Genomic DNA, 23,148 nt, shown 5'->3' on the forward strand with positions numbered 1-23,148 from the left:
TATATTTTACTTTTATTAATGATGGAGAGATTTGGAAGGATCACATTACTCAAGTAAATTTTTAGCACAGTATTAGGCACTATAAATGGTCCAGAAATGTTAGCTGTAAATCTGGTCTCTGAGGAGCTTATCTTCTCAAGTGAGCAAAGCCGTGTACTTAAGTAACAATGATCCAAATAGTAATAGGAAGTTGGTAGGAGAGAGGCAGGGATCAAGTGCTGTGGGCATTCAGAAGCAGTAGCAGTATACACTTACCCCAGGGGTTCAGGAAACAGTTCCAGAGGATGGGATGATTGTGCTGGACTTAAAAAGGATGGGTAGTGTTCAGCCTGTGTTAGCAGGTTGGGTAGGGTCCTCTTACCCAAATCGGTGACTTCAGCCATCTTGGTGAATGGCTCCGGCAGCCATTTAGTTGCTCAGGCCAGAAACTAGGAGTCATTTTAGACTCTTCTCCCTCTTTATCTTTGGATGGTGAACAACTCCTGCCTTTCTGTTACTTAACCCTCTTTCTAATCTCTCCCCTCTGTCCTCACCATGACACTTTAGACCTTGTCACTTTTTTCCTAAATTAATTTGTAGTGGCCTCCTATTTTTCTTGACTCTGTTTTGCTTTCCTGAACTGATCATTCGCATAGCTGCTAAAGTGATCAACAAGAACATTCAGGTGTCTGTACCTGCTGGGTTCTCAGGAATGAAGATTAAGCTGAATCAGAGGGAACTGAGTGCAGAATCCTATAGGCCTGAAACAGAATGGTACATGCAGGCAGCTGATCAGGGGTATCTTAATAGGTTCTTGGCTTTAAGTAACAGGAAACTCCTCAATGTGATTTAAGCAAAAATGGTAATGACTTATGAGAAACTGTGCTATTTAATACATTCTAAGGTTAGGACATGCACCAGGGCCTCAAAAAGGGCAGGGATGAGAAACTAGAAAGTGTCCAAGGAACAAAACAACTTCCTTTCTGTTTCTCTATCTTCATGGTCTCCCATGCTTCATTCTTCTCTTCTCTGCAGATTATTTTCTTATATTCAGTATGCCTCTGAGTTCCCAAATTCCATGACTTTGGTCTAGATGACCAGCGGGGCCAGTTAACATTTCTGAAGCCTAATTTCAGATTCCTGGGAAAGAGGATCTGATTAATCAGGTGTCTTCCTCTGGTCTAGCCAGCAACAACTGTGAGGGTGGGTCACACGAAGTGCTGGAGCTCATCCCTTGTGGTGGGGGCATAGTCTCAGGAGAGAGACTATGGGTTGGGGAGATACTCCAAAGAGTAAATAGCAATAAGGGAGAAGGCTGTGATTGTGAGCTTTCTGTCTGGCCCCTAAGACTGGATGGGTGGGAGTACAACCACCTGAAAGAGCAGATTTGTTAGAGGGCAAGTGATGAATTAGTTATGAAACTATTGAGTTTGAGATGCCTGTAGGATATTAATCAACAAATATTTAAGTTCCTACTGTGTGCCAGACACTGTGCATAGGAAGTACTGGAGTAATCAGTACAAATTATCAGTAATCAATAATTAGACATGACCTGCTTTCAGGTATCCAACACACTTTTGGTTAACAGATCTGGGGCTCACTTGAGAGGCATGGGCTAGAGATTGGTTTGGTTATATTCAGGAGCTTAAAACCAGGTTAGTGCGAGAGAGCTTATTAGAGAGTGGAGCTTGACAGCCTGATGGATACCAGTATAGGAGTCAGGTGGAGTAAGAGGGTCTATTACAGAAAACATCTACAGAGGTCACAGAAGGAAAAGAAGAGAAGAAGGGAGTAATTAAAGGGTTGAATGCTTTAAAAAAGGCAGAGGAAGTTAAGACTTAGACATGTCTTCTGGATTTAGCAGTTGAGCGGCTGTTGGTTATTTGCTGACATGGTTTCAACTGATTCTAGGAGGAGAAGCTAGATTGCAGTGTGCTGAGTAGTGACCGGGAGGTGAGGAAGTTGTTTCCCGAATAGGTTTGTGGAGAAAAGTGCCTCATGGTGGTAGAAGAGTTTACCGATATAGTTGCTCTTGAATGATGGAAGATCGAATACTTAGTTGATTGGGGGTTAGGAGAGGAGGATAAAAGAAAGTGGGCTCAGGATTATTCCTAAAAGGAGTCTTACTCAGACTCACCTCCATGTCGTGGTAAATGCAGGGTTGAAAGGTTTCTTTCTTTCATTGTCGCCCCGGAAATGATGGGGAAAGAAAAGCCACAACACACACTTTTTTTCTTCTTCAGGAATTGGGAAAGGTTGCAAAATTTTACTGGCATGGAATTCAGTTCACTGATTACTAATTACTCCAGTCATTTGTCTTGTTTTGGTGACTTCATTTGCAGGCACCTATAACTGAGTTGCAAGGCTTAACACTTCAAGAAGGTGTAATAGACATGAATCTTTTTTCTCTTTTCATTGGGAAAGATAATTTGGTTTTTAGTATATTTGCTTTTGAATTGTTCTAACTCTAGTAACACCTCTTAAAGGATAGAAGTAGTGAAGAATGGAAATAGACTTTCAGATGACTGTGTAGAAAATATTAATAATTATGAAAACAATTGATCAGCAGTTTATTTAAAATTTTTTTCTTGCTTTCCTAGATTTTACATGCTTTTAATTCAAGGTTTGCAGATAAATGATTATGTGTGCCATCCTGTCTTGGCCAGCGTTATTCTAAACTCCCCTCCTTTGTTCTGCTGTGACTTGAAAGGGATTGATGTTGTGGTTCCTTACTTTATTTCAGCTCTTGAAACCATTTTGCCTGACAGGTAAGTTCTCACTCTGTACTAGCATATCACTTGTTGGGTTTGGCCTGGTCTGTTTTGGTGCTTCCTCCCCAGTTTCCTTATTTATCCTGTGCAGTTGTCTTTATAGCCCAAGGGGACTCAGATCACATTACGTGAGCATAGAACATCCAGATATACCTCATCCCTGAATTCATTTAGTTCTAATTTGTCCTGGGCATGTTGAATCCTTTTTGGCCTGGTTTAGAGGGCTAAGAACAACCCCAGCCCTACTTTTATAGGTAGGTCATACATTTGAAATCAGTCAGTCAGATTCTAGTTTAATTCTCTAACAGTTTAACGTAAAAATTCACACACATGCACACATACACACACCCCGCAGAATATAAACTCAGTGGAAAGTAGTTACTGCATTCTTTATGAAACCAAATCCAGTGCTTATATTGTGAAAAATTGACATAATGTATATTTGGCAATAGCTAAAAACAAGCTTTGGTTTGGAAATACCAATAGCTATTTCTTTTTTTCTTTCTTTCTTTCTTTTTTTTTTTTTTTGGCAGAGAACTCTCAAAATTCAAAAGCTATGTAAATCCAACAGAATTGAGAAGATCTTCCATTAATATCCTCCTTTCTTTGTTGCCCCTCCCACATCATTTTGGCACAGTCAGATCTGAGGTAATGTTTTATTAAAGTTTTTTATATTCTATATTCTGTTTTGTGTGGTTAAATCTGTCACATTGTATTTTAAAAATGGAACATGAGCTTTTTAAAACTTTTCTCAGATTATTTCAATCAAATCGACAAAGCTGATTTATTGTGGTATTTCTTCTTTCAGCCAGCCAGCATGCCTTGGTCCACTATTTCAGGTGGCGATAGCTAGTGACAGCTAATAATAACACATGTTGAGTGAGTTAGCGCCAGACTTAGCACAGGAGCTAATACTAGTCAGATTGAAAGCCTTGCTTGTTAGCCTGGTCTCTTTGTCCACTGTAGGAGTTGCCACATGGGCCTAGTGCACCACAACAGTTGATGTTGAATATTATTTGTTTCTTCCATAGGTGGTCCTGGAAGGAAAGTTTAGTAATGATGACAGCTCTTCATATGATAAACCAATAACTTTTTTGTCCCTGAAGTTGAGACTTGTGAATATACTAATAGGTGCCTTGCAAACGGAAACGGACCCCAACAACACTCAAATGATACTAGGTTTGTGTTCACACATTTTTTTGTAAGTGAACCCACACACTGTTGACCCCAGGCATGCTTGGAAGGCAGGGGTCAGTGATGAAGCCTGAGCCTAATACAGCTCTACTTATTCTGAATCAGAGGCAGAATTTGTTTGCTTTTATATGTGAAAAAGTTTAAAGGGGTGAGAAGAAGGAAGGGGAAAGCATTATAGTTGTTTTAGGGGGTCATTTTTGCTTAGTTTTATTTGTGTTATTTTTCTCTTTTCCTCTTGCCTTTCCTCTCTCCTCCTGTCCCCTTACCCCCTTCTTCCTCTTCCCTCTCTCCTCTTTCCTTCCCTCCCTTACATCTACGTTTTCCTCTGCCTCCTGCCCATTATGTCCATGGGGAAAAAATTTTGAGTTGGGTGTAAATCTGGAAGCTATGTCAGAACCCTACCAGGAGGAAACTGTTGCTGTGCTTCCTTCCTTTTTCCTTAATGTTCTCTGTTGGTCTCCTGATCGTACTGATTCTCTGTTTTATTTTTTTTTTTTAATTTTTTTAAAGATTTTATTTATTTATTTGACAGAGAGACAGTGAGAGAGGGAACACAAGCAGGGGGAGTGGGAGAGGGAGAAGCAGGCTTCCCGTGGAGCAGGGAGCCCAGTGCGGGGCTCGATCCCAGAATCCTGGGATCAAGACCTGAGCCGAAGGCAGACGCTTAACGACTAAGCCACCCAGGCACCCCTCTCTGTTTTATTTTTATTAAAAAAAAATTTTTTTAAGATTTTATTTATTCATCAGAGAGAGAAAGAGAGGGCACAAGCAGGGGGAGCGGCAGGCAGAGGGAGAAGCAGACTCCCTGCTGAGCAGGGACCCCCCCCCCCCCACCGATGCAAGACTTGATCCCAGGACTCTGGGATCATGACCTGAGCCAAAGGCAGACGCTTAACTGACTGAGCCACCCAGGTGTCCCTGATTCTCTGTTTTAAATGGCTCCTCATCATTATGCCCACTGCCGTATTTTAAGCCCCCATTATTTGTCAGTTGATTACTACAACTGTACAACTGTCTCTTTCTGTACTTCTGGCTTTTTTTTTTTTTTTTTACTTCTGGCTTTTCGTCAAAGCCAGGAGCATGGCCCTAGGTATAGGTGCTCTGAGGACAGTACTAAAGAACTGAATGGCATGGCTTTCATCCTTGAGCAAGTCTTATTGCAGAGATTAGAATATTCTCACAAAGTGTGAGATAATTACAGCGGGCAGAGCTGATTGCATGTCTTGTTAAATGTCTTTACTGTTGAGAGAAGAAACCAAAAGAGCAAGGAAGACTTCATGGGGGGAAGTGGAAGTTAAATTTGATCTTCTAGGGCAGAATTTGAATAGGCAGAAATGAGGTTAGGATTTCATTTCAGGAGAGGAAATGTCATGGCCAAAGAATTGGTGGTAGCAGGAATAGTTGGAGTGTTTGGGAAGTATAGTATGTTATGCAGTGAGAAGGTGGAATAAATAGCGAAGAATAAATCCTTTCATTTTGAAAGAGTTGAAAGAACAGAGGTTAAATCTTGCTATGAGGGGGCCTCCAAGTTGTAGTGTTTTAGGTTATTCAAATAATGTATCACTTGAAATCAGATAATTTTCTACAGAGTTGTTATTTAGTTTTGCTTTACCCTTGTTTTGAAGAGCTCCATGTGTACATCTCAAGGAAGAGTCAATTGTCAACTCTTGCCGTAGATTGGCAAAGCTGTGTCTGTCCTCTCTTTATCCATTCTGGACAAGAGTACTCCCATACTGAGATGAGAAGCAGTGTGCTAGGCTCACCATCTTATTTCTGTTCTAGCCTTTCTAGTCCTGTAAGTTCCTTGATAGTAAATATGTGCAGCCTTCAGAATATGCAGACAGGGGTAACCCTGAACCATGTGGCTTTAATCATTCTTAAAAAGCAGTCTGATCAGGGGCACCTGGGTGGCTCAGTTGGTTGAGCATCCGACTGGTGATTTCAGCTCAGATCATGATTTCATAGGTCATGGGATCAAGCCCCACATCTCGAGCCCCAGGCTCTGTGCCCTGCAAGGAGTCTGCTTGAGATTCTCCCTCTCCCTCTGCTCCTCCCCCAACTCACACCCTCTCCTTCTCTTGCTTTCTCTCCCTCAAATAAATAAATAAATAAGCAAATCTTTTAAAAAGGCAGTCTGATCAGAAAGACATAGCTGTGATTTTTATTTTGTTATTTTTCTTTTATTTCTAAAAGAACAGAATCTGTTTTTTTAAAGTATTCCATAATAATTTTTCTGTTTGTAGTAGCCTTGAAATTGAGATGCTTACATCTGGTTTTAAATATCAGTTTAAAAATATCTGATAGTGGTCATGTTTTTATATAGGTAAGTTTGACCCTCAAGTTTATTTTAGAAAATGTGGTTTTAAAACTTTGAAGGCAGATCAGAATTAGGGCATTTCTAAAAAGTGTTTTTTTCATACGTCAATAGATTTATTAGTAATTTTATGGACATTTCAAGAATAGTCAGCTAAAATCATATTCTTATCTCTATTGAGATATTTTAGCCATTTTAGTATTCTTGTCATGTATTTAAATAAAATGCATTTTTTTGCTGTTACAGGGGCAATGTTAAATATTGTTCAAGATTCAGCACTTTTAGAAGCCATTGGTTGCCAAATGGAGATGGTAAGAAGCATACCACATGTAATCTGTCAGAATATCAACATCTGATTTTATGTAAATTGCATTCCAAAATGTCTGTCCTTGTGATTTTTTTTTTTTTTTAAAGATTTTATTTATTCATTTGAGACACAGAGATACGGAGAGAGAGAGAGCATGAGCAGGGGGGAGACAGAGGGAGAGGGAGAAGCAGGCTCCCCTCCGAGCAGAAAGCCCAATGCGGGGCTCGATCCCAGGACCCTGGAATCATGACCTGAGCCGAAGGCAGACGCCCAACCATCTGAGCCACCCAGGCGCCCCTGTCCTTGTGATTTTTAAAGGCATTTGTTCATAAATTCAGCTCACTGATTCAGAAGGATCATATTTTAAAATATATATTTTGAGGTTTCTTACCTTTGAGTGTTTCCTTAGCCATTCATCAGGTCCTTGAGAGATTCTGCATGAGAGAAATTTCAGCTAGATGCAGTCTTTATTTCTGGGCAGTCTCTACTTAAAGCTCTTAACTTCTTTTGCCGTGCTGGTGAACTGGGCTTGAGTAATCTAGGAAAAGCCTCCTATTCCATAATTCCTTCTATCCCTAGTAGATTTAATGCTGTCTAGAAACAAGTACTGAGTTTATTCTTTTCCATCTCATCAGCTCTTTTAGCTCCTCTAGACCAAAGTTTGAAGGTCCCCTTAAGCACCAGTACTTCCAAATTAAAAAAGCTTCCCAGTGGGGCGCCTGGGTGGCTCAGTCGTTAAGCGTCTGCCTTCGGCTCGGGTCATGATCCCAGAGTCCTGGGATCGAGCCCCACATCGGGCTCCCTGCTCAGCAGGAAGTCTGCTTCTCCCTCTCCCGCTGCCCCTGCTTATATTCCCTCTCTCACTGTGTCTCTCTCTGTCAAATAAATAAATAAAATCTTTTAAAAAAAAAAAAAGCTTCCCAGAGACTCCCACTGACCCTTGCTTCTGGCTTCAGGATATGTGATCCCCACACCTGGAGTAGAGGCAGGAGAGAGGGGAAATTTATAGGGTATACTGGAATGAGCTGGGTAGATGTAGGATGGGTGATCAAATTATTATTAAGGAAATTATATTTGTATCCCAGTAGGTAGCTAATAATAGTCAACTGATCTGGGTATAATGAATTTTGTTTATATGGGGGAAAATGAGAGAAACCTTTAACAGATACCTTTGTTAGCCCACATACATGTAGAAATTAATCTTTATACTAACCATGATATCTTATTGTTTGTGTTCTATGATGTAACTACATTTGAAAGTTACTGTTGTTTATTTGCGTTTTGTTTTTTTAAGCTTGTACTCCTGAAGTCTTGCTTAGGAGACATGGGGTAATTGTTTAAGGGCCCAGAGTCATTAGCTAGTGAAGTCTAGTGAAGATAGAAAAGGTCTTGGGCTGGCCCTTTATAAACAGCAGCAAAGAAGACTCCAGAATGGACACCCATAATCATCAGACCCTTCATACCCTTCAGTAGATGGTGTCTACGCAAAAACACCACAGTAATTTTAATCCCTTGTCCGGTTTTTTAAGATTTTATTAATTCATTTGACAGAGAGAGAGAGAGCACAGGCAGGGGGAGCGGCAGAGGCAGAGGGAGAAGCAGGCTCCCCGCTGAGCAGGGAGCCCGAAGCAGGGCCTAATCCCGGGACCCTGAGACCATGACCTGAGCCGAGAGCAGACGCTTAACCGACTGCGCCACCCAGGCACCCCTCCTCCTCAATTTTTATCTGTATATCAGTTTGTGCTACTTAGTTGGCCCATTCTGTTTTATCAACATGGCTTTTAATGACTGACTTCTATCTGTACTTGTCAATTTTGGTTGTAGCTCTCAAATCTTTGATCCATTTTTATTTGACTAGGGTGGTGGAGAGAATAACCTGAAGAGTCATAGTCGCACTAATAGTGGTATTAGTTCAGCAAGTGGTGGAAGCACAGAGCCCCCAACTCCCGATAGTGAAAGACCTGCTCAAGCTCTCCTAAGGGATTATGGTAAGCCATGTTTGTTTTTTTGAAATCCAAAGATTATTGAATAAGTTTTAATGCCCAGATTCATAAAACAATCTTTTTAAACAAAATTGTAATGTTCATGATTTTAATGTATTTAAGTATAATACTTAATAACCTAATACTTATTAGTCTAAAAGATTTTTTAAAAAGAAAACAAATCTTTTAAAATTACCTCTATAGCTTTTAGTAGCTAGATTTTGGGTAGTTTATTAGATTTTATAAATGATTATAGTGGGGGGGTCAGGAAAAATTTATGGATTCTTTTACCAGATACTGGTAATATGGAGAAATAGAACGTGCTCTGCCTCAGGCTCTAATGATAGGGATAGCCAGCACATCAATTATTGCAGTGTGGTACGTGAAGTGATAAAATATACATTAGATGGAACCCAGAGGAGAGAGTCTTTGTATTTAAAAATTATATACCCTATAAATTTTAAGCAAAAGTAAGGAAACATTTGCTAGCAGAGCATCCTCTTCAGTGATGTCCTGTACCTTGGCACTTACTTTACGGGTTCTGTGAATTTGTGGGTGCCTTTTTTTTTATACATGATTATTAATATTGTATTGAGTCTGTGAGTGCTAGTCCAACATGACTGGAATGAAATCTAGATCCTTGGATGTAAATTTAATTTTTTAATTATCTGGAAAATTCATGAGCCTAGGAGTCCAGGCATGTTTCAGTTTGCTTTAAGTATCCTTGAGCATGTCAAATACATCTGGTCATTATGTTAAGGTTATTAAACAAATTTAAATATTGCATTTATAAAGCAGTTATTTAAATTGTTAACTTATTCATTATGTTCATGGATTTAAGTATACTGTGGGTGAAAATTTGTTTTTCATGCTTTCTAAAACACTTCTGAACTAAAGAACTTTTTGAATTATTGTATGTGTTCTAATATAAATGTTTGAAGTGATTATTGTTTGTTTCAGCCTTTTGAACTGGTGTTAGTGAGTTCTGCTTGTAATGTCGTAAAGTAGTTTTTACTAAGAAATCCAGATTTGTGTTAGTGTCGCATGAATGTCTCTCTTTAATGATCATTCCTTTTTCTGTTGTCACTGCCCTCTTTCTGATAGGATCGACAGGTATAATGTCCCTAAAGCTTCCTTTATAAAATCAGTTTAATTTGTCCTAATTTATTATTAGCTAATTAGCAATTACTTTTAAATGTAGAACTAGAGGCCAAATAAAAATATGTTGACTTGGTTATTTAATTTTTTTTAAAGAAACATTAAAGTAGCTTTAGAGAATTAAATGTTAAAATGTGTTTGAAAAGGCATTGCATGTGACTTTTGATAGTTTAAACCCTGAAAATAATTTCAACAGATGTTTTAGGGTATTCCTAACATCTGAGGAGATTCTAAAATGTGAATTCTTTTTTCTATAAAATTCCAAGGCAGTAATTGATAGCCTTTTCATTGTTTTTTTGAAAATGTAACTCTCTATGAGTTAAGAAATTTTTAAGATATATTGAACTGCCAAATCCTAGTGGATGTCTGTGTAAAAGTACCTGAGCTGGGAGCTAGAAGCTGCTTTGGTCCAGTGTGTGTGCCCTGTGCACTGTTGTTCAGTCAGGCTTGACGCTCAGGCCAATGGGGTGGGGAGCATAGCACTGTGTGGGTGCCCGTCGTGCTCACTGTGGCTGCTGTGGTCTGTGCCTGGTGGAATGCTGTGCTTCTCGTTACTAATGCTTAGTTGTTTTCCCTCCCTGTGGGACGTGGCATTGGGGTTATATCCTAGCTCTTAATACAGATTCAGCTGCTGGGCTCCTGATTCGCAGCATTCATCTTGTCACCCAAAGACTCAACTCCCAGTGGCGGCAAGACATGAGCATATCACTGGCAGCTCTAGAGCTCCTTTCTGGCCTGGCAAAGGTGAGGAGAACAGTCCTTTTATTTTAGCCCAATAGCTTGGGACCGTGACTCTTTTTCCCGTATCTCTCAACTCCTTGAAATGGGTATTACAGCGTTGCTTATACTCAAACATAGTTTTATCCAGAGTGTGCAAAAGTAAGCCTCCAAGTGAAATTTTACAAAGTGAACTTTACTTTTTTTAATAGGCTCAAAGATTACGAATGATACTTTTGCTGTTAAGTTACAGGAAACATTTCAGTACTTCCTATTTATTTGCACATGATAATAGAATATCTGTTGATTTTTTTTTTTTAAGATTTTATTTATTTATTTGACAGAGACACAGCGAGAGAGGGAGCACAAGTGGGGGAGTGGGAGAGGGAGAAGCAGACTTCCTGCCGAGCAGAGAGCCCGGTGCGGGGCTCAATCCCAGGAGCCCGGGATCATGACCTGAGCTGAAGGCAGATGCTTAACGACTGAGCCACCCAGGCGCCCCTACCTGTTGATTTTGTATTTTCTTATAATACCCTTAAATTTTCAACGTGACATTTTGTGTCATTGTAGGATCATCTGATTTTAATAAATGCACATAAAAATGTGCATAAATTTCAAAATATTTATGCTGAGTAGAAGAAGCCAGACCCCCTCCCCAAAAAAGAATACAATACATATGATTTTATTTGTATAAAACTCTAGAAAATGCAGATTAACCTGTATTGACAGAAAGCAGATCAGTAGTAACCTAAGGAAGGGGCACAAAGGAGTGGAAAAAAGGATTAGAAAGGTGCATGAGGATATTTTAGGGGGTGATGGATATTTTTCACTATTTTGATTGTGGTGATAGTTCACAAGTGTATACTTATGCCAAAATTTATGAAATTCTTCACTTTAAATATGTGTAGTTTCCTATATGTTAATTATACATCTGAACAGCTATACAGAACTTTATAGCCCATAGAGCATTACTGCAGGGTTGGGTTAGGGGGCTTCAGAAATGTATACATGTTCCATTGCCAGATATTCTTTTGATATCTGACGATGATGGATAGGTGCACCCCAGGAGTTTAGGTTTTTAGCCAATGAAAAAATATGCTAAAATGAAATAACTGTTTTGGAGTTTGAAAAATGTTCTCTGATTTTATAGAGTATTTTATGATGATATATCTGAAATATTTCTCTGTATAAATAATACTTATTTTTAAGATTTATTTATTTGAGAGAGAGCAGGAGGAGGGGCAAAGGGAGAGGGGGAGAGAGAATCTCAAGCAGGCTCCACCACCAGCACAGTGCCTGACATGGGACTCGATCTTACAACCCTGGGATCATGACCTGAGCCACAATCAAGAGTTGGACACAACCGATTGAGCCACCCTGGTGCCTTTGTATAAATAAAATTTTTGAAAGCAAGGCTTCCTGTGGTGTATCCCAGGGTCAGAAAGACCAGGCTGCAGTGCAGATAGTTTAAAATCAGTACAGTGGTTCCTGGCTAACTGTGTTCCCCATATGAATATGCTCAGGTGAAGGTGGTGGTTGACTCCGGAGACCGGAAGCGAGCCATCAGTTCCGTGTGCAGCTACATTGTGTACCAGTGTAGTCGGCCAGCTCCTCTTCACTCCCGGGATCTGCACTCCATGATAGTAGCAGCTTTTCAGTGTCTCTGTGTCTGGCTGACAGAGCACCCTGATATGCTTGATGAAAAGGTTAGTTTACTAGGTCTTAAAACAGGAAGGAGAAACAAAAATGTATGTTGGGAAGATGCCCTTAAAAGAGAATATTTAAGTACAATATTGCATACTTTAAACTGAATATACTTGTTATATTTTGGTAGGACACTTGCTCAACTCAAAAATTGTCATCATGCTTATATTTGGTTGCAAATTAATCCATAGAGAAGTTCTTTTGAAAGATGGAGCCTTGACTAATTTATCTGAACTATCAAGAAAATTCTTTCTTGAAAGGATGTGGTAGCTTTGAGATGGCCAGAAGGCACTTTGGTCACCCATTGCCGAACTTCGAAGGGCAGTTGGTAGCCAGGTTGCAAACCTAGAGCACAGCTTGCCGTAACGGTTTGCCTGTATATTAAAAATTTCATTTCACACATACTTTCCACTTTCAAGTAGGCACAGATATATCTAGGCTGATTTCCCTTGCCATTGTTCCATTTAATATCTTCCTTATAGGGAGGCAGGTGGTTATCAAGAATTCATAGTGTAAATAAGAGGTATCAGTCTCATTGAATTTATGGAGAGCTTTGTATCATTTTAAAATAATACTATTGATTAAATCTTAGTTATTTTCATTATGGCTTCTAATGTTATGGTACCAAGAATTGCTTAAAAATTTCAGTAACTGATGAACTTCCCTTTGGATAATCTAATGTCTTAGGTTTCCATCTTGCTCCTGAATTTTTTTTTAATCTTAGTGACTTAATGTCTTAAACCACCCCAGGTTTAACTGAATTACAGTTCTGTCTCTTAAACTGGGGCTTTCATGATTTTATAGTCTGTGGTAATTTTATAAGAATTATAACTGATAAGATTGAATTGAATTTATCATTTATTATCTAACTCTGAACATTCAAATTCAGTTCTTTAAAGAAAAATTGGGGGGCAAAGTTTATTATATTATTGTGAAATTAACATACACCTTTTAAAGTGAGAAGGAAACTGAAGCCCACCACCAAAACACAACCACTGTTAGCATTTTGCTGCATTTCCTTATCTTCTCATAAGATAGGTTTATTACAAAAACTGATTTGCCTTTCCTGCTTCTAGGACTGTCTTAAGGAAGTATTGGAGATTGTGGAACTGGGTATTTCAGGAAGTAAGTCCAAGAACAGTGAGCAAGAGGTCAAGTACAAAGGAGATAAGGAGCCAAACCCTGCATCTATGAGGGTAAAGGATGCTGCTGAAGCCACCCTAACATGGTATGGAAAGTGACTGCACAGGGATTGCACCTAGCAGTTAGATGGGGCTAGCTGCGATCCACGTTTCTTCTCCTCCCCAGTTGTTCAGCATGAAGTGATGTAATCTTCCAGGGTACTTTTTCTTTAGAAATAAAATGGAAAGGAAAAACTTGTTTTGGGGACCAAAAGAAACCAGGAATATGGGGCTGAGAGTTTGGGTTCTTGTTTTTCTGTGCTAGTTGGCTTTAATTGAAGTCATATCATGTTAGAGTTAGACAGGATCTCAGAGAGCCTTACTCTTCCTCTTCACTTTGGTGCCTGAGTCCAGAGATGGGATCTGCCTGAGGTCACACTATTAAGTCTCCTGCTTCTTAGCTCAGTGGTCTATATTCTGTTACATTTATATATGTATTAGAAGTGCATTCAGTCAAGATCTATGAGCTCCCTCTTTTGAACTTATAATAGGATTGTAAAGATAAATCAGATTTAGTCACCACCCTCAAGGAGCTTCTTGTCCAATAGGGAAGGTAAGAGATGAGCACAAATAGCTATAATGTTAGGTGGAGAGTAAGTGCTGCAGGAGAAGAGGTATAATAACATGCTGGAAGGGGGAAATGAATACTTCCAGATATGGGGCAATCAAAGATTTCTAGAGAGGATGACATTGGACCTGACTTTTACAGGATGGGTGTAGTTTCATCAAAAGCCAGATTACAGAGTGGTTAAGAAGGCAGCAAGAGAAGATTTCTGTTCTAATCATTTTGGTAGTAAAGGGATGGAGACAGGTTGGAACCTTAGAAAAATAGCAAAGATTGCTGAAAGAGTTTGGATTTGGCTGGTACTTGAGGAGAGTGGAAAGAGGGAGGGAAGGCAGTGTAGGCATATTTATGGATTGGAGGGAAGAGTTGAGTGGAGAAGATTAGGTAGAATCACATAGCAGTTGGAAAGTTGGAGCTTATGAAAGGGTAGTGTGGGTGAAGACCCAGAAAATATAAAAGCAGGAAGGAGGATGTCAGGTTAGTCTGGATTGGCTCATCTTGGTTGTAAAGTGGTAGGCAAGACTGCTTGCAGATTTGTATGTAAATCAGCCCTTACTAAGATCCCAGAATCTTTTGAGTTCAGTGGTCTATTTATCACTTGGGGCGTGCACAGTAAAGTTGGATTTATTTCTCTTCCTCTTGGGCTTTGGTCATTCAGTACATTTTTAGAAGCATGCATGCTTTTTTTTTTTTTTTGGTGGAACAATCATAATATTTTTAGTGAGGAAATACGAAGATTAAAACATACAAAAGTATATGAGGAGAATTATATGGTATTAAATGTGTCCCTAGAATCAGAGGAAAAGAACAGCTGATAAATTTAAGAAAGATTTTAACTGGAAAAGATTACAGAAAGTAGAAAGTAGAAAGTCCATTCACCTTAAGAAAAACAGTAAACACCCACAAACTTCCATCTTCAGGTTTTCAGTAATGGTTTTTTTTTTGTACGACCATTAGACTAACCTCCCCCACAAAATTCAACCAACCGTCATAAAAATTAAGTTGTGGACAGGTCCAGCTGGCTATATTCCATGTTTACCCTTAGACGCTTTTCCAGCCAATGAGGGTAAAGTTCATGGTGCACACAGCAAGAATAAACAGAGAATCACTTCCCTTCACACAGAAGGAACCCCCCATCTTGAGCATCTTGCTGCACTTTGCAGTGTGAGGTGTCTCAGTGCTTGCGGGCACCCTTCAGCCCCATAACTGTGAAGGCAGCAGCTGTCAGTTTCTCATAAACCAGGACCATGAGAGCAGCAGTGAGGACTGTCTGTAGCAGTTTGGCTTCAAGGCCTTTGTAGAGTCCCATGATTCCAAAACACTTTACTCGTTGGTGAAGATCGAGAACATTCCGAAGACTCCCCAAGAGAAGCATGTATGCTTTAGTTTAGTCCTGCTTACTGCACTGGCTAGGCTCTCAGTGTGCTTCTGGAGGTTTGGCTAATAGCTAGAAAATTAGGAAAATGTGAATGCAACTGTTGAAACATGTACTTACACAGGCGATGAGTACTAGAAATAATACAAGTTCAGAGGGGTGCCTGGATGGCTCAGTCAGTTAAGTGTCCAGCTCTTGGTTTGGTTTGGTTTTTGAAGATTTTCTTTATTTATCTGAGAGAGAGAGCTTGTGCACGAGTGGAGGGAGGGGCAGAGGGAGAAGCAGATTCCCTGCTGAGCAGGGAGCCTAATGCGGTGCTCAATCCCAGGACCCTGAGCCAAACACAAATGCTTAACCAACTGAGCCACCCAGGTGCCCTTCCAACTCTTGGTTTCGGCTCAGATCATGATCTCATGGATGGTGAGATTGAGCCCCGAGTTGGGCTTCGCGCTCAGTGGAGAGTCTGCTCCAAGATTATCTTCCTCTGCCCCTCCCCTCACTCTGTGTGTGTGTGTGTGTGTGTGTGTCTTTCAAATAAGTCTTCAAAAAAAAGTTCAGAGAGAAGACCGTGTTGGGGGTGGGGTAGACTGAAAAGCTTTATAAAAGAACTGAGCCTTGATGTGTGCCTGGAAGAGTAAGAAAGATATGGAGAGAAAGGGGGAGAGCATTTCTCACTGGGAACTCTGTATTATACAAAAGTAAGTTTGCTGCATCCTAGCCTCATTCCTGTGAGAATATGACACTGCAAGAATTGGATATGTGCTCAGAATAAGTAGTGAGCCCTGGCTTCCAGGCAGCCTAGCCAGTGGTTATCTATGTGGCTCATCTGTTTTATCTGCAGCTATCTGGTTTCTGCTGCCAACTCCACAAATGTTATCTCCAGTTACCAGTCTTGAAGAGGGCCCTGCAGAGTATTGTCATCATGAAACCTGTCCCAAACCAAATCTGTCTGTTCCCTCAAAATTACTGCTGTTTTCTAATTATGCAAACATAGACCTTTGGCTTTTTTTCTGAGTTATCTCTGCTTTATCTGTCATTCCCCATATGAAGCCAGTGACTGAGTCCAGTAGACTTTATTTTTAGAAGTATTTTCTCCATCCCCTCTAACCTCAGCATCCTGGTCTAGGCTTTTCTCACTTCTTACCTAATTTCCCTGTTTTTAATCTCACCCTGTTCATCTTGCATTCCGTTTTGTTTTTTTTTTAAGATATTATTTATTTATTTGACAGAGATAGCGACAGCAGGAACACAAGCAGGGGGAGTGGGAGAGGGAGAAGCAGGCTTCCTGCTGAGCAGAGAGCCTGATGCGGGGCTCGATCCCAGGACCCCGGGATCACAACCCGAGCCGAAGGCAGATGCTTAACAACTGAGCCACCCAGGCTCGCTCCCCTTGCATTCCACTTTTTAACTCATCCTTAGGCACTGTTTATTTTTTTTCTGCTGCTTGAGTGGTTGAAAACTGAATAGATCTGTTTCCTGCCATGTTGTCTGAACTCCTTGTTTGGCTGTCAAGGCCCTCCTTATTCTGTCCCTACTCGTACTGTCTGATCTTTCCCAGCACATCCCTTCTGCCATAGTGGGACCTGGCAGGCCATTTGTGGGCATGCTCATACCTGTCTCTGTGTATTCCCTGGGTTTCATGACTTCCCTCTTTTCCCTGCGATCACATCCTCCACTGTTCAGTGCTCACGTTGGATCTGGCTACCTCCATGGGACCTTCCTTGGCTATTCTGCTTCTGAATGATGACTCTTTTCTGTGCCTCTGTGCTCATTCAGTCAGACCCGACTGCATAGTATGGAATTCTATACTGTCACAATTGTATCTGGTTATATTTGATACATGCTAGTGTTGTCTCCCCAACTTGGATAGAGGCCACATTTCCTTCTTCAACACCTCTCACAGTGCTAAGAATAGTAGACAGTTATGAAGTGCAGATTGGCTGGTTGGGTGTTTTCTCCTTCGTGTGCTAATACAAATTCAGAATTAGGACTCTTGGAACACCTTTCAGCAGCCCTTCTATGAAAGCCCCCTGTAAGACATGTATACCGAGTTATTTAGTCCCTAATTTTGGGATACTCTAACCTCCAGGGTTCCCATTTCATTTTTATTGTTAAAAATTTGATGTTTACATTGAACTGAAATCTATCCCACTTTAACTTTCACCTATTGGTTCTAATTCTAACTCTTGATAGTGGAGTCCTCTTTCCAGGCAGTAACGATGTCTGAAGATATAGTGCTCATGAAAATAGTGATTTGTTTCTGCCATTACTTTAAGCTATTTGTTGTATGACAGAGATTCAAGTACTTTTATCATTCTGGTCATTTTTCTCTCAGCGGTGTGGGTTTGACTACATATGTACCTCTTAAAGGTACTGAGTACAATATTCTAGGTGAGTTGGATGATCTTTACGCTCTGTAGGATATTATATTTTCATTAAAATGTACTTTGAGACTGCATTGGCTTTTTGAGAACTTGATGATTTGCATAAAGTCAACTAAAATTAGAGTCTTTTTTCACACATTTATCTTTTGTCTGTTTTTCTCATCGTGTACTTACTTGTTTGGGGGTATTTGGATGTACAGAACTCTACATTTAAACTTGAGATCTCTTTATGTAAGCTTTACCTCATTATTTGGATCCCAACTCTTCCTCTGACATATTAACTCTGCAGCTCAACTTTGGTCAACCGCAGATTTAATGAGCCTGCTATGTGTGTGTCCTAATCAAAGACACTGGTGAAAATATTGAACAGAGAGAGACTCACAAAGCACACCATCAGAGATTTCCATTCAGGTTGACAGGGATTTTTCAATGTTGTCTCCAAGGTTATCACCATACACTGTCAAATACTTGTATGTCTTGATTTCAGAGACCATTTTTTGCCTTTCCAGTCTGGTCACTATCAGAAGAGAAAATATGGTTAGGCTGGTGTGATTTGATCTTAGTAACCTATTTCCTTGCCAGCAGCCCATTTGATATTGTCTTAGAATCTTGTGTGGAACATGACAAACTCACATGGTCCATATACTTTATGACATCTGTCTCTGTCCTGTATTAGAAAACTGAAGTCACATTTTCCTATTTCTGGTCTGCTGGTATTTCACCTGTTTTCCACAAATCCTTAGAGACTTGAACTCACCATCAGATTCTCCTGGTCTTTGAAATTTTTAGACCATCCTCCTCCTAAGAGGAGAGAACATTTTGGATGGAAAACATCTCTTGAGCAGTGTTGCCTTCCATTATCAGAGGTTTTTGTGTTCAGGCATTAGAATGAAGGAGAAAGGGAGAGGCCACTCAAACTAAGGATTGAGATGACAAAAATGTGTTGGGGAGTATTAGTTTTCCAAATGAAGTGTATATGGGGAAGGCCTTCTGATACACTGGTAGTACGTCAGACTCCAAATGAGATGCATATGAAAAGGCAGGTGATATTAGGACCACAAGGTAAAATCATTACAAGATACTTTCTGTGTTTCAGTTTTTTCATTATAAAATGGGAATAATAATGTACTTACCTCATAGGGTTGTTTTGATAGCTAAATAAAAGAACGTGTGTAAAGTGGACCAGTGCCTTATGATAAGTGCCAGTTATTATTGTTAATTGAATGTATGCAGAAATCTCTATGGACATAAACATTGCTGAATGTTAAAGTTTTGTTCAGTTGAGTTCCAGTTTACAAAGCATTTTTTTAAAATAGTCTTATTTAGTAATTACAATAGTTCTATAAGGTGTACTATTAGTACCTTCAGTCTTATCTGTAAAATGAGGATGATGTCTACTCAGGACCACACAGTGAGAAGGCAGCAAGCCCTGGTTCCTGGTTGCTTAAAAATCATTTATCACATCTGAGCCTGAATTTCCTCATCTGAAATATTGAGGTTTGGCTGGTCTTTGGGTCCTTTTTTATGTCTAGAATGCTTTAGCTAGCATAATCCTGACACCTGGAGCACATAACATATTTTTTTTAATATATCTTTGGGAGCTCCACAATTTAGAAGTGTGGTTAGTTGGGTTCTCTGGATAGCAAGCTCTGAGAGAAATTTCCTTGCAAGAAGTTAATTGGAAGGTGCTCTTAGGATCAGCCGCTCTGTGGGAGTGAAGGAGGCAGGACTGAGCAGAGGGAAGCACTAAGCTGGGGCAGGTGCAACAAAGAGCTTTGAGGCTGGGATGGGACTTGATACCCCCACGTCACCCTTTCACTGGCTGTGGGCTGTCCCAGGGCAAAGCAGAGATTTGGGGTGAGGTGCTTCTTCTTGGCTGAGAGCGGGTCCTAGAGAGGGATGCAGTTGAAAGCTGTGGCCACCATCTCTCTGCATCTGGGGGACTGGAGCTTTCAGTCTTGGAGGCAGGATTCTGGACCACACACCACAACGTCCACCACAGGGAGTAAATCTGACTTGCAAAGAGGAAGCATGGCCGTGGTCAATTAAAATTCAAAGAGCAGAAGGACACATCGATGCATGAGGTAAACTTAAGATTTTGCTTTGGGGATTAACTGTTATCTTTTGCATTCTCCATAGTATTATGCAGTTGCTTGGCGCATTTCCTTCACCCAGTGGTCCTGCCTCTCCTTGTAGTCTGGTGAATGAGACCACTTTGATTAAATACTCCAGGCTGCCAACCATAAACAAGCATAGTTTCCGGTACTTTGTCTTGGATAACAGTGTCATCCTGGCAATGCTGGAGCAACCTCTTGGAAATGAACAGAGTAAGTTTCAGCACTTTGGGCCTTCTCCACTGCTAAATCAATGTGTTCATCAGTACTCACAGGCTGTTTCCAGGATCAGGGAAGGAAAAGACTGCAAATGCACACAATTTTGCATTTGTCAAAAGGTCTTCTAGCTGTGTGATAGTAGTAACTGAAAAATTAGAGGGTCAGAAAATAGAATACACATATTAAATAGACTCTCTTAAGAGGTTCTTTGTATGTATCTGAAATACATACAAAGAAATCTCAGAAAGGAGCTCTGTAGTTCTATAAAAAGTTTACTTTAGTGGGGTATTTTCTCTTCTGTACTATGTATAAAAATGATTATTACTCTTCTTGAACTTCGGATCCTGCCCTTCTCCTCCTCTGGCCCTCACTCCACATTGTTGTATTTCTGTTATCCGTGCCACCCAAACAGGCAGGAAATTTGAGGAGTCATCTTGGCCTGCTCCTTCCTGTTTCTCCCTTCCATAACTGGTGTCCAAGTTTCTGCTTACCCAGTAACTCTTGCATCTTTTTTTCCTCTGCATCCCACCCAATACATCCAAATGTAGGGCCTTATTATTTTTTACTGAAATTATTGTGGTTGCTTCCTACATGGTCTGATCCCCCCTCCTTTGGTTCCAAAATGTCTTATCCTTACCCCAATCCTACCTGCTGCCACCATTATACTCTTCCTCAAGTATGGATCTGACCATGCCAGTGCCCTCCTGAAAACCCTTTAATGATTTTCCAGTGACACAGCATACACTCGTTCCCTCCTCAACTTCCCTCCAATTATAAGCCATCTCAAGGTATATGATTACCACTGCAACCCAGGCTACTCAGAGTATACTTTTTTTCTGATGGCAGTTGGAATCAGCCAGTATGTAAAGGAAGCATGTTCTCAGACCCTTATTTCTGGGAAAGTGAAGGTTACAGAACCTATGGGCAGAGAGGGTCCAGGGAATCACCCACTGTTCCTTCATTTACAGGTGAAGAAACGGAGGCTCAGAGAGGGTATGTGGTATGTGACTTGGTCAGGGTTACCCGAGAAGTACGTGGTATGACTGGGACTAGTGTCCAAATTTTCTGAGCCTCGTACTGTCCTTTTCTGTTGTCCCTGCCCCATAGGATTTTCTCAGTAATTAAAGACTTGTTACCTTTACAAAGGTGAACAGGGTCTTACAGTCCCATGCAAATTCTGTTGAGACTATATGAGTAGAATCTCATGAATCCATAAAACAAAAATGAGACATTTCCCTATAGTTCACAGATGAATAAATACCATGACAGGTTTCCATTATCTAGTGGTAAGATACAGTGACTTTAATATAAAATAGATGTGGCCTTTAATCATTGCCCAGGTCCAGAAGTGCTAGTTCCAACTATTCCCTGCATGCACTTCTTTCTTCTCTGTCCCAGACCCAGGGCTTGTTTCCCTTTCTTCCCTGGCTTGTGCATTTTATTCAGGATTCCTCCATCCTTCTCCTCCCAGGCCACCTGCTAAAGAGTCTAAAATCTCCATGTTCCCTTTGGGTTTCCTGGCCTGAGGGGCAAGTCTCAGCCCTCTTCCAGATTTTTTAGGACTTCCCTGCTCTCATTCCAAGTAATTTCACGGTACTGGAAGTGTACTAAAAGTATAAACAGTTGGGATTTTATAGATATACAAGGACATTTTAATAGTTGATTATAATAGTCAATAGAAGAAGTGAGAAAGAAAAGTTTGAAAAAGTTTAGTTCCCACACCAGGACAAAGGAGGGAATAAGAAGGAAGATCTGGGTCGCTCAGGAACTCCATCTTGAGTTCCTCCCTGCCTCCCTGCCCCCCCAGTTCCCTGCCCCTGAACTTCCCCTGGGCTGGCACAGTGACTGCCTGTGGTGGAGAGCAGTACGCAAGGCGTGGGGGAATGCAGTAGCAGCACTGCAGACACCCCGTCCGTCTGTCTGCACTAAGCATATTGGCTAGGACAGGGTTTGCCAAAAATGTGTACGTGTGCCACTGGACGCAGGAGGTGGTGGTAGTCAGTATATTGGTGAACATTATGTATTGTTAAACATGTGTTTAAAAAATACATTATTAGCACACCAAAATTCAGTTTTCCATTTAAAGATACACAGTTTCCTTTTAAAATAGATTTAAGTTTAAAAAAGAAAGTGGTTGATAAAAAGTAAGATAATAGTACTTACGGTATGTGGATATGGCAGAAACCGCAGAGGTGGCACACGGACAAGAACACTGTGGCTTTCAAACACTGTGCTGGGCTTGGATTATTAGAGGCTCTACAGTTAATAACAGGTGTATTTTAAATCATTGTTGTCTGAAATAAAAATTTTTTACACCAATATTTTATTCTAGATGATTTTTTCCCCTCTGTCACTGTGCTGGTCCGGGGAATGTCTGGAAGACTTGCTTGGGCACAACAGCTTTGCCTTTTACCCAGAGGAGCAAAAGCAAATCAGAAGGTATCCATTAGAAATTACAGGGAAGTGACTAGGAGTGAGTGAGTGCGTGCATTCGAGTGTGCGTGTGTGTTATGACTTAAAGGTTAAATAACATCCCAACAAAATTCATTGATAAAAGAGGGGGAGACGGACCATGAGAGACGATGGACTCTGAAAAACAAACTGAGGGTTCTAGAGGGGAGGGGGTGGGAGGATGGGTTAGCCTGGTGGTGGGTACTAAAGAGGGCACGTTCTGCATGGAGCACTGGGTGTTATGCACAAACAATGAATCATGGAACACTACATCTAAAACTAATGATGTAATGTATGGTGATTAACATAACAATAAAAATATTTTTAAAAATTCATCGATAAATATTTTTGATCCAGGGTTCAGTCCCTTGGTTCACATCAGAATCATCTTAGGAGCCCATAATTCCCACATCCACTAAATTACTCTTTAAAGAATCTTCATGACAGGTGTATTTTCAAAAAGCTTTCCAGGTGATTCTGAATCTGCTTATGATTAAGAACTACTGTTCTGAGCCGTGGCCTCATTTTTTTATGTTGTGTTAAATATAATAAAACTCAGGTATGCGCCATGTATGAAAAAAATTTGGCCAGACTCTCGATCTCTCTGGCAACAGGGCTTAGTTTCACATTGTTTTTATATAATTTATTCCTGTATAATTGGTAATATGCCCTATAATTTTTTTAATATGCTGTATAATTTAATGAAATCTTATTTGGGATGGCATAGTTTATT

The 23,148-nt window shown here is 40.3% G+C and overlaps 1 protein-coding gene across 3 annotated transcripts in view; it reads left to right on the top strand.

The window, feature by feature from the left end:
• Nucleotides 1–23,148, top strand: part of RALGAPB (Ral GTPase activating protein non-catalytic subunit beta) — an 83,482-nt gene that overhangs the window by 33,346 nt on the left and 26,988 nt on the right. For 2 of the 3 annotated variants that reach the window (XM_035006304.1, XM_035006305.1), the window contains 10 exons: nt 2,580–2,747; nt 3,284–3,398; nt 3,782–3,929; nt 6,505–6,569; nt 8,424–8,553; nt 10,316–10,449; nt 11,946–12,128; nt 13,203–13,354; nt 19,771–19,958; nt 22,297–22,403. In XM_035006304.1, coding sequence (XP_034862195.1) covers nt 2,580–2,747; nt 3,284–3,398; nt 3,782–3,929; nt 6,505–6,569; nt 8,424–8,553; nt 10,316–10,449; nt 11,946–12,128; nt 13,203–13,354; nt 19,771–19,958; nt 22,297–22,403 — 1,390 coding nt within the window. The remainder of the gene's footprint in view (nt 1–2,579; nt 2,748–3,283; nt 3,399–3,781; nt 3,930–6,504; nt 6,570–8,423; nt 8,554–10,315; nt 10,450–11,945; nt 12,129–13,202; nt 13,355–19,770; nt 19,959–22,296; nt 22,404–23,148) is intronic. The other variant, XM_035006306.1, reaches the window with a different exon arrangement.

Source organism: Mirounga leonina, unplaced genomic scaffold, assembly GCF_011800145.1.
Source record: "Mirounga leonina isolate KUSES-001 unplaced genomic scaffold, KU_Mleo_1.0 Mir_150, whole genome shotgun sequence".
NCBI classification, from domain to species: Eukaryota; Metazoa; Chordata; class Mammalia; order Carnivora; family Phocidae; genus Mirounga; species Mirounga leonina.